General features: G+C 38.8%; 1 protein-coding gene across 16 annotated transcripts in view; it reads left to right on the top strand.

The window, feature by feature from the left end:
• CDK14 (cyclin dependent kinase 14) overlaps positions 1 to 12204 on the top strand; it is a 333262-nt gene that overhangs the window by 105611 nt on the left and 215447 nt on the right. For all 16 annotated transcript variants that reach the window (XM_049798612.1, XM_049798611.1, XM_049798619.1 and 13 more), the window contains one exon: positions 9056 to 9135. In XM_049798612.1, coding sequence (XP_049654569.1) covers positions 9056 to 9135 — 80 coding nt within the window. The remainder of the gene's footprint in view (positions 1 to 9055; positions 9136 to 12204) is intronic.

Genomic DNA, 12204 nt, shown 5'->3' with positions numbered 1-12204 from the left:
AAGCACTACAGGGGCCATCTGCTATTTCAAAAGGAGTTGTTGGTTGAGTAATGTAGCCCTGTTACCTCTTCTGTCCCTATGAGAAACTGAGAAATCTCTGGCCTAGGTGGTATTCCCAAAGAAGAAAGAGCATCACTGCTACAATGTACTCTTGGGGAAGATAGATGGAGGGTGGGCGTCAAATGGATGGGCCAACATTGGCTCGGGCCATTCCATGAGAGCCTAACTGCACTGCTGCTTTTCTGGCAGATTGGCTCTTTCTGTTTATACCTTTATCTAAAATGATACAGGAATAGATACAGAATTTTTTTTCTAGCACCTGATGTAGGTACGTAGGGTGAGACTGTGATATACATCACTGTGTTGCCCTGGCTACAGGCCCAGTGGGAAGAAAAATTAGCAACACAGATCAGAAGAGGGCTGTTTTGGCATGTGCCCAGTGTGACGGCTGAAGGGTTAAGTCCTCATGGCACACCTCAGAATGCAGACATGACGTATATTTGGAAGAGCTGGTAATACTTGCACAAGTGTGTTTTGGTCAAAATGTTTGAGAATCCCTAATTCTCAATCAACTTTAATGCTTGGCTTTCTCATTTTGCCAAAATATTTCTGATATGTGTCCTTAACTGTAATTGAAGGTGGAGAATTTCAGATCAGATTGAGCTGTTTTGAATCACGCTTTGTAATCAGAATTATTGTGCTTAATGTTTATCACCAGCTGCATGTGGCAAGTAGCAGCATTTGGGTGTTTTTTTTAATGCATTTACTGAGATATATTTGAGCTTTTAAAATTATCTCTCCTGCTGATCATGACGATAGAATAAAAAAATCTTGATCTTAGCTTACTGGAAAGACTAAAAGATGAATACTTACCTCCAAAGACACAAAATCAGCTATTCCTTTCTTAAAATTTGAAATAATGCATGCAGTAACTTGCTTTCAGGGCAAGCCTGGCTTTTTACAACTTTGCGCAGGATCTGTGGTACCAAGCCCTTGCGTTCCTATCAAAGCCATTACTTTTCCATCTATTTGAGTATTTGTGGTAGTATTTCAGGAAAGTGAAATGAAGTAGGCTAATTCCTCTTACTGGATGATGGATTTCTCTTTTTGCAGTCAGATAAAAATTATTTCCAGGGGTGAGAAAGCAGCAGAGTGAACAGGACTGTGTTATTGAGGAAAAGTGAAGAAGTATTCTCTTAGGTTGAGCTTTTTTGTTTATTGGAGAAACAGTCAAGCAGCCATTTGTGTCTGGCTGATGGTTGCATCAATAGGGAAATCTATTTGATTTCACGTGTTGCACATCAGGTGTGCATAATGAAACTCATCTTGGCATGTTCATTTTCTACTTTCATTCAGGTTAGATTCTCACATGTTACTGTGTGGGATAAAATCCCAAGAGGCTGCTTACTGCATGAAATTCAGTTCACTTTGAAGTGATTTCTGCTTTTTTTTTTTTTTTTTTTTTTAAATGTAAGATTTTGGAGAAGCAGGCCTAGTAATTTACTGATAACACTAAAAAATGATGCAAGTTCCATCGCCTCTGTGTTTGGCTAACACCCTGAACATTTGCCATACAATAGGTGCAAAGCAATAGGTGCCTTTTGAATTCCTGTATCATTTCATTTTGTGGTTGAGCGGAAGAAGTGCTGTGTGTCTGTGTATTGACATGTATATCTTCCTGCTGCCATTGACCTTCCCTCTTGGGGTTGATTATAAATTTACCTGAATGTACAGCAATGCAATCTGGCTTAATCTGTGGCACATAAACGTTGATGTGAGTTACGAGAGTCTGGAGATGAAGCTGGTGACAGCACAAGGGAGCTGCTGCCAACCAGAACCCCTTACAAAGCAGTGTGGAGGCCTTGCATCCCCTCACTGGGAACTCTGCATATTGCACTTAAGGGAAAAACCTGTGCTTTTGGCAATATTACGAGTTGGCATGGTTTCTGTCCTCTCCTCCCACTGTGTTCAATTGCCCTTCAAGGCAAAGAATTAAAAAAGATTACCTCGGTTAAAGCAATGTGATCTGTGACTGCTGCTTGCACAGTATGTGTCTGTATTTCGAGAGGGAAGCCAATGGTATCTCCACTGTTTCTGCACTGCTGTGATCTCAATCTGCTTCTTGCTTGTCCATGTGATTTTCAGTGTACCTTTACTTTTTTTAGCACCTTTACTAAGTTGCATCTGCTCAAAGTATTGCAAAAATATGTAGAATTTGTAACAGAGAGCTCAATCAATACATTTTTGCCTACCACAAAATGACATAATTTCAATTTACTTCTAATAAAATGCTTGTCCTAATAAATTCCGGTCCCTATCCCTTTTAACTATTAATATGAGAAATGGGTAGAGCATGGAGCAGAGCACAGTAGAAGCTGATGCCGTCGATGAGAGCTCAAAGGGCGCAGGGGTAGGGCAGGCCTTCAGTTAAGGTACTGCTCCCATTTCTGTTTGAAATCTGCATTTTTTTGTGTTCAGGGTGATTCCAGCATGTACCTAAAGATAAAAGGTATTTTTTCAGGTAGCCAGGGCATTTTACATTTATCTGCATCAAAGGCAGTACCTTTTCCAATTCACCTGAAAATCAATAGGGAGTTCCTGGTATAAAGTGTGGATCTTAGAGAGAAATTGTGCTCAGGAGGACAGCCACCATGCTCCGCACCAGCTGCAGCTTCCATGCTGTGTTATTCTTGGGACAGCAGGGAATATTTGAATGATCAGTGGGAACCACATGTATTTGTTGTTGGCGTGATGTATCGTAGTATGCGTTATGAATATATAGCTGGCCATCATATTTCATATATATGTTTGTGGATGGCTGCTCACAGGAAAAAGGATGACTGAAGTATTTTGTTTTTTATATTTATGATGCTGAAACCTTCGCTGAGGATGACTGACAGGCCTAATTGCTGTTCTGACTTTTTTTTTTTAACTTGCAGCATTTCTTTTACTTGTCATGAAACCTCCATGACTCTTTCATTGTCTTGTCTTTTGTTTTATGTGCAATCTGTTGGAAGTGCCATAGGCTTCGGATGGCCTGAAGAACTTGCCATGGTTTTGTCTGCCATGCTGTCACTTTTTAGTCATTCCCCTAGCTTTACCCCATGCCCATGTGAGGTGTTGTGTTCACATGCTCCCTGATACATTTCATGTGCAACAGTCCAGTTCACAGATAATATTTTCTCCATGTTTTGGCCAGTTTATTAGACTGAATATTTCAAAATTGCTCTAATTCATGTTGTCTTAGTGACCTAAACATTCTGAACCTTTTCTTTTATTTCTTGCAAACTGTGTGAAATCAGTGTTCATCTAGAAATGAAACTCTTTTCATCTGAGGATACAACATGGCTGGAAAAGGAGTATATATTCATGGATTATGAAAAGGCAATTTGTAGTTACCTACTAGAGCTTCCCAATTTTTTCTTTTCTACCCCCCCCCCTTTTTTTTAGCTGATGTGCTTAACTGATTTTTGTAGGCTGCTTTTTACTATACATTCTAAAGTATTAACATGAGTTTATAGTGTGTACACAGATGCTTTTAAAAAAATATCTAGCATTGTAAATCTTTAATAGAAACAATAACTTCAAGTTGAACTAGATGCAAAACTAATAACTAGATGTTGAACTAAAATGCCAAGTGGTGGAAAAAATTATTAAGGTAGTGCAAGTACTAAAGTAAGTTACTAAGATTCTAACTAGAAGATGAATCATTGACTATATTGATCACTTACGGAGTGAGTTTCTCAGTGTTTAAAAGAAATATTGGGAGATTTTTCCTCTATAGCTATATATAAAAAAGAACATTACACTGTATGTGCTGTGCTTCAACCTGCAAAGCAGTGTACAGGGGTGACTTGGCATTATTATCTGTCGTAGCAGGGGATGAAACTGAGGAAAGAAAACCTCTTATATTACTTACCCAGGACTGCACAGGAAATTGTGGTAGAAAACTGGGCTAGAACATAGTTATACTGGAAACAAGTGCTAAAAGTTATTGGATAGTAATTTAATGGCACTGACACATATATGCATGATTGGAATGGTAGAGCAAATGCTGAAGTCATTTGCCAACTAAATGCTATTATGCACCAGTGCTTTTCCAGTTAGCCGTGGAATGGCATCTCTTGGAAGATCTCCTGTGTCTGTTGGTGTGCAGAGTTGTAAGAGGCCACTTTACTTATAAGCGATACCACTGTGTTTGTCTTCAAGTTCTCTTGAGATGAAAATCATTTCCTGATGTGAACGTCAGCGGGGCCCAAAGAGCTGTGAGGTATATGGAGGAGGACCGGTGCTGTGCATCGCTCTCCCTGCTGCCAGTCCCAGGTGATTTGCTTCCAGCAGGTGTAGGTCAAGTGCAGCCCCTGTGCTTAAATGAGCAGCTGTGGAGTTTGAACTGAATGATGTAGGCTGGGAGGTAGGGACGAGGGACCTGGAGGTAAATGCTCTGATGCTGCTCATCTGCTTCTGCTCAAGTGAGGGCTGCCACATTGTTTGTATGAGACTGCCTCGAGTACTGTGAAGAACAGGATCCCTGAGTTCCAATGACAACACTAATTAATAATTTAAATCCTTCATCTCTCTCCAAACTCTTTGATCTTCTACTTTTCAGCACTAATAAACGTCAGCATTATGAAGTATCTTTAATCCACTAGCTTCTCTATAACAAGGTAACTTTTGTTTAGGGTGGAGGTTAAAAGGTGGTGGGAGTCAAAAAGAGGAATTGGGCTGTGGTAGTAGTCCCTTGAGTGTTTGCACCATAGGGCTTTAGTGGGACTGTAAGTGGTTTTTGTGAACTACAAATGTAAGTCCTTTTCAATAAGAGAGATACAATATAAACTGTGTTTACACTGAACTGTCTTTTATGATAGTGATTAAAAGAAGTGTTTCCCTCAATGTGGAATTAGTTACGCATTGGTAGAATAATCAAAGGTGACTAAACCTGCAATGAATTTGCCTCTGTCAGGTTTCTTCAAAGGAAAATTCTGGGAGAGCCTGGTTTCATTAGGCCACCATGGTCTGTTTGGGGTGTTAGTCATCTGTTTGTGACATCAATATCACTACAGAGTAGATATAATTAGATATTCTCGGGGTTTGATCATCAAACTTCGAGCTTTTCGTGTAAGTGACTATTTGACAATTGCGAGTTACTTTTCCTTGTAAGAATTAGTTTATTGAAATGTGTATCTCAAATAAAAGCATCATCCTAATACCGTCTACTGATCTTTCTTTGCAGAAATGTTCCCAAGCTTAGCACTTGCTTGAGTTATGAACTCAGCCAGAACTCCAGCCAGGGATAAAACTCTGTATTAAATAAACAGACTGAAATCAGAGTGGCAGATTTTATGTTAATTGACTCTTTAAAATGTGTTATATTTAGAACATTTATTGCATCTAAATATAACTGAAGAACTAGAGAAAATAATGTTATTGTACTCTGTTGTTCTCTATGTGGCATCATCAGGATTATCCCCAGTGAAGGCAATTAAGTCACCAGTTACTTTATATTCATCAGTATTATGTGTTCTTAATGATGCATTAAAGCATTAAATAATTTCTAACCTTCTCTATTTCTCGTAAGTGGTCATTTTTATAAATGTATTTATTTTGGTAATGATGATGTGTGCTGTTTTAGAAAAGGCAGAATGATACATTATATTAGCATTTTTTGTAATATTTGGCTCATTTGTATTTTTTATAATATACAGACTTTTAAAAAACAATTTGGACTCATTTTTCTTTTGCCTACCTTACATATAAAATCAGAAATTTATTAGAAGACATTATGTAACATTAAAATGCTGAATTTCCATAAACTGGAAAACTGTCCATCAGCTGCTGGTGATTTGCCTAGAGTAAAGTAGCTTTGTGTGATAATTAGAGAGGCTTCAGGACTTCTGTCTTTTCTCTGAAGATTTTCGGATGAGAGAGAGAGCGAGCGCATTAGTTTAGGAAGAAGGATGGCTTGTAAGTTAGAAAATAGGAATTTTATAGTCAGTTTTGTCCTTAATAGAAACTAATGAGGCAGTTGACAGAATGGACGTAAGATGATAAGTGAAATCCTTGACCCAGTTAAGTGTGTTGTTTCGAGAAGGTGTGAAATTGTTTACTTTGGACAGTGAGCAGGAGAGGTGGTTTAATGAATCCTAGCTGTTAAAAAGGGCAGCAGGGTTGCCTTTTCGCTGTCTAAAAGGCTGTCTCCCTGTCAGTTTTCCTACTTGTATTTGAAAATAATGAAAATACTGAGCATGCTTTGAAAGTTGTGGGAGACAAATGTGAAGTAATATCTGGGAGGAATTCTGCTAACCTTATCTGATCACTAGTGAAGACTGCAAAGACAAGTTCTGATAGGCTGCAGAGGTAATTTTCTCCAGGTCTCTGTTTTTCCAGTGTTGTTTCTAAGGAAATTGCCACATCATTTTGGCACATCATCACAAGATTCAGGGCAGAATTTCATGATATAGCTGGCTTGATCTCAGGGCTTGTTGCTTCTCAGGAGGTGGTCCCAGATCTTCTCATATATTTTCTAGTGGGTTTTGCTTTTAAAATGTGAAAAATGCCTTTTATCGTTTTTTAAAATATGATTTAGTTCTTTTGGAAGGGCCAGTCTTCTCCTATTTAATCTCCCTAAGCAGTCTCACTGTAGGATCTAGCAGGAATGAGAGCAAATACAAGACAGTGGCAGGAGTGGTAGCCCTTAGCTCATCTCTGCAGCACCATCTGACTGCATCCTGAGATTGCATGAGTGGGAGAGTAGTTAAAGGATGTGAATATACACACCTCTGTCTTTTAATTAATGATACTTCATCATTTCTCACATCTCCAGTTTTAGAAAATGAGCTGGAAAAAAAAGGTTTTAATGACTGGGTAGTAAATGAGAATAAGAAGGCTGTTTTATTCTGGAAGTTACAGATTGATATGTTGGAGATAAATAATACTAAAGGGGAAAATGAAATCCCAGAGGAACACTACTTTAGATTAGTTTGATCATTTTGATAGTATTAAGAGTTGCCATGATGTCTATCAAGACGATGACAGGTACCAATGACAAAGTGGCAGTGATAACTAAATAGCACAGCCCACCTACTGTGTTTAATTGTGAATTCTTCGAAATGAGTTCCATACTATTGCTGTTTGTGTTATTTCTTACTCTTAATGAATCAATGGAATGTAGAATTTCTGATTAAAAAGAACATAATCTACACAATGCTGCATGCTATTTGCCTGTCTCCCTAGCAAGAGACTCCATATCCCTGTTTCCTTAGTATGTCCTTGGTCTGCTTTTTTCCATTGTGTTCTGTATTGCCTTCTCTGAACATAGCATCTGTCCTGTTCTTGATCCACAAAATGATCTTGCTTTTCTTATTTAAATTCCTCCTGCACAGTTATTTCATCTATTTTAAAATAATCAAGTTATCCAGGTATCTAACTTATTTATATGTATGTGACAGGTAGGGTGGTGTATTGATGGAGGAATTGAAAACTACACATGTATATGAACCACATGTCTGTCATCAGTCTTCCTACTTCTGCTTTTATTACGGTTTATTCTCCTGTCTGTGCACGACACATAGTTACTTGGGGCAAAGCTTATCTTTTTCTGATGCCAGAAGTCCTGTTTAAATCTAAACAAAAATATATGTAAGGCAATTATAAGGAGAAATCCAGATAATCCAGTAGGATTAAGCTGATAATTATCTTTCAACAGTCACTAGTGGCTGGAGACTTGAACTGGTGCCAGTCTGAAGTACTTTGAATAGTTGGAAGGTGATGAGTAAACCATCTTTTGATAACCAGGGTTTCTTAAATTGTTCAGAGTCATTACACAATGCTGTGTACAGGGCTAATGAGATTCTGGTGATTCTAAAAAAAGAATAACCAGAAGAAACAAGACAGTAGCCATCCTGTCCCTGAAGTCGTCTAACTGCATAAATTAAAACCTGAGGGAGAAGATGAATTCAGACTTGGTAGATGTCTGTATCGTGTTGCTTAGAAAAATGAATCCATCTTCTAGGGCCCAGTACAATAGTGAATTGCCTCCATGACTACAGGAGTGTGAAAGCTTCAATGCTTCCTTGGGCTTTGTGGCTGTAAAAGCTAATTTTGCTTTTACAGAAAGAAATTGCAATAATAATAATTTTTTTTTAATTTGTTTTTTTGTGTGTGTGTGCAAGTGTATTATGCCTTTTCGGTAATCTATCCTTGCCATTGCTTGTCATACCTGGGGAGTCTGTTAAAGTTTCAGAGTACGAGTTTGTTCTTGAGGAGGGTAATTGATATCAGCTTTTATCTTTCATTCTGCTTTTGTGAGATTCAATTTGGATAAACTGAACCAACTGGATTTTTTTGCAAGGCCTTGAATACGATTCATATGTGGTGAAATTTTTAATGCTAGAAGTGAAACCAGCCAAATAGATTTTAAACTAGAGTGACCTGTTGTGAAGTTTTGTCCCTTGGAGCACAAAATATTTTTGATCTTATAAATGCAAGTCATTATAATCTAAAATTAGGCTGGGCCATGTAGTCAAGAAATGTACCTTAGGAACAATCCTGCCCTAATGGGGAATGGCCAGAATGACCTAAAAAATATTTCCCATCTCAAACCTCCATAGCTTTTTGAGGGCGATAATTATGGGTGTAATGCAGTGGGAAGGAGGCAATCAGTGTAAGTATGGATATACTGCAAGTGGGGTGATGAAAATCATATGCCTTTTTCTTTGAACTATTTGATCAAATAAAGGACAGATACTTTAAAACTGTATTTTACAATGTAATACTTCTTAACAAAGCTTCAGTTTAGTGCTGTGATAGAAGGGAAACAGACTGACTCACAGAAAACTGAGATCATTTCTTGGATTGCATCTGAGTGTGAAAATATAAAGTTGACATTATGGAAGCTATGAACTGTTTCTTACAGTGCTATAAATGAATCACTGGCATTGACAGGAAGAAATTGAATAAGTACATGATCAGAGATAAGTTCTGTTGTGAGAAATACTGTTTCTGCTTTAATTTTGTTTTTTATTTCTCCTTCCTCTCCCCTCTCTTTCCCGTTCAGGGTGAATGGGAAGCTGGTGGCATTGAAGGTGATTAGATTACAAGAAGAAGAAGGAACCCCATTTACTGCTATCAGGGAAGGTATGCACTCACTTTAATGATTATACATGGGGTTTTTTTGTAATTACATTGCATTTCTTATTTCTGTGCCATGCTATAGTGAATAGCTTGAGAATTCAAATTACATGGTTATGTTCTCAGTAGGAAGAAACTTTGGTGGTTCAAAAACAAAGCCTCTGGTGGGAGTTCTTGTTAAAGAGTGCATCTCTGCCTCTGCTTTGGCTCCTGTTAGATTTACTGTACAAATGAGTACTTAAGAGCGTGTTTAAGGTGGGTGTGAGAAGTCACTCTGGAAGGTAAGGGAACTGTGTAAGTCACGCTTCTTGCGTGCAGGCAGCACCTAAGATGAAGGTAGATATAATTTTTCATATACCCGCAGCATGAAGTGAAGAAAAGCATTTCTTGATGAAGGCAATCAGAAGATCAGGGAGCAAAAATACAGGTGCCTGAGAAGCTGCGTGTAGTTTGGGACTAGCTTTTGTTTGTTTTTACTTCCCCATGGACTTTAACTTGTGTGGCTTGGGAATGACTCTTATCTAGCATGCTTGGAGATGCCTGTTACGCTTTTTGCTCTGCTCCTTTATCCTTCCTTGTCAGCCTCTCGTGGTCCCTAGTGATGGCTGCTTTATCTGAGCCTGCCTGTGTCAAGCTCCTTTGCAGAAATTGCTGGATGTGCCTTCTCTGCGTGGGCTTCCTCTGTTAGAAGGTACTGAAAATGAGCCTTGGTAGAGGAATAATAAACAATTTAGCATCACATCACTGATTCAGACCCAGCTGCAGTTGGTAGTGAACTAAAAAGACAAGACTGTTGTGGGTTTTGAAGGACCTCTTAAAACTGTGCTGACTATTCGGTGTAATTCTCAAGGTGGGATGAGCCAGGGAGGTACCAGAACATCAGCCCTCACAGATCCACAGCATGGCCCTGCGTGGGGGGTGTGCAGCTTCGTGGCCGTTGCGGCCGCAGTCCTAGCAGCTGCAGCTGCCTTGTCCCTCGCTCCTGCCTACGTTCCTGCAGCCATCCATATGCCGTATGCGTGTCTACAATGAGCCTGTTTTGGGCTGGACTGGGCATAAAAAATTGATGTTTCATGTGATTGACACCCTGAAGTTAGAAGCCTTTAAAGTACTGTGGATTTCCATCCCAATGTTGTGCGTTTTAAAGGGGGCTCTTTCACAAAGGAGGGAAACCGTAGGTGGCCAATTTATGAAGGAATTTCAGCACTTCTTCTGTACTGCTTTGTTTGAGTCATAATTATTGAATGATCTGACACACTTATTCATAATTATATATATTTTATCTGTGAGCTGTCTGTCCCTGCAGCTGTGCTGCGATAACGAGGTGTGCAGAGGGTTACGAGCACAGCTTTCAGTATTTGTAATGCCAAGTTCAAGGCGTAACAGCCTGTGTTTCAAATGTTTATTGTTCTCCAGGTTTTTAGTTGATATGGTACCGACTTAATAAGAAAATAGTAGATAAGGCTTTCTTGCAACTTTTTAGTGACATTTAAAAGGTTTCTTAATGTGAGCTTGCTCTAGATGAAAGTTTATAGTGTTATAACTGTCAAATACAGTATAATGTGTTTTCCTTCATAAATAGTTTGTTGGGTGAGCTCGGTATAAATAAGTATTTGTTAGGAGAAAGAACAGAGATTTTTCCACACGATTATTTTTTTAAATTATGAAGGAACATGAAAATACTTTTCACAGTGTCATTGGAGAAGTTTTCCTTTTAGCTGTGACTACAGCACTGTGGTTGAAGCCAGTTAAAGTTCTGGTGCTTTAATATTAGTAGAACAAAGCTCTTGTCTAGAAAAGCTCTTAAAGTTATTAATTAGTATATATATTCTTAAGTATGCGGTGTCTCACTGATTTTGATGGGCCTATATGCATCCATTGCATTTCTAAGTACTCATCTAGGCTGGGACTAGATCCGAAGAGTAGTAGGCTAATGAGAGGGTTTTTTCTTGACTTTTGTAGACTCCTGGTTAGGTGGGGTCAAACTCAGCTTATAGGTTGGTTGGTTGTGGTTGGGTTTTTTTGGTAAATGTAGTCAGGTTTCCTGGGTAGTGGAACTTCATTCAGATCTGTAGAAGCTATTAGAAATACAGTCTTGTATGTTTTATATCATGTAGAAGTCAGACATACATGATGTGTAAGGTGGAGAGGGGAAAAATCTGTGTTTAGTTAGGCTTTGGCTTTTCTGTTGCTTGTTTTGATTTTGTCAGAAACAAATAGTAGGGTGAGGAAAGTAGGGAAGGCTGTATTACAAATGTAACTTTCATAAGATAATCTCAGTGATGTTGTGCCAGACTTGTATTATTTGATGGTAATGCCACAGCTGTGGACTTCACTACCAGGATCTGAGGAAGCTGTTGCTTTCCTCTTAGCAGCATCTAATCCATCTTGGACATGCTGAGTTCTGTAAAGCAGCTGTGGCTGATGTCAGCTACATGGGTGGGAAAAAAAAAAGAAAAAAGAAACGCTTGTATAAGCTCTTGAAGTTATCTGATAAGTTTGATATGGAAAAACAGTAAGAATTGGACACTGTGTTAAGCAGATTTTTCTTGATCTCCGCTGGCTGACTGAGAGCTCCAGCCCTATAATTTAGACTGGGACTATTAGAACAAGGACAAATACCACTGAAGATGAGATCAACTTGTAATTTCAGTTATCTGAGGGGTAGTGTTGCCCTAATCAAAAAATGCATGTATGCTATCATGAGCCAGGGTTCTGTTGGGGGGCATTTCTCCAAAGTCCTTCACAATGGAGGAGCCAAGCAGGTTTTGACCTTGATTTATTCCTTATTTTCTAATTTTCCATCAAAGCAAGGCAAATTCAGGCAGAATGCTAGTTATTTGTGAATTAAAACTACTGTAAGTAAATTGTTCAACATTTCTCCTGGCTCTTTGGGTAAAGCAGTGAGAGAAAATGCCATTCCTGCGCTGTGCTCCTAATGGGGATGCTGTGTGATGTTCATTAGGGGGAAGTTACAGGCTGAAATCTTAAGCAGTGGTCATGCTGAGGGAATTTTGTAGCTGTCTGTGTACAGGGAAGCATATTGTTACTGTTGTGACAGCAGCAGAATGAAGC

The sequence above is a fragment of the Accipiter gentilis genome, chromosome 4 (assembly GCF_929443795.1).
Source record: "Accipiter gentilis chromosome 4, bAccGen1.1, whole genome shotgun sequence".
Classification (NCBI taxonomy): Eukaryota; Metazoa; Chordata; class Aves; order Accipitriformes; family Accipitridae; genus Astur; species Astur gentilis.
Note: the sequence above shows the minus strand (reverse complement) of the source record. Positions and strands in the feature narration are given on the sequence as shown.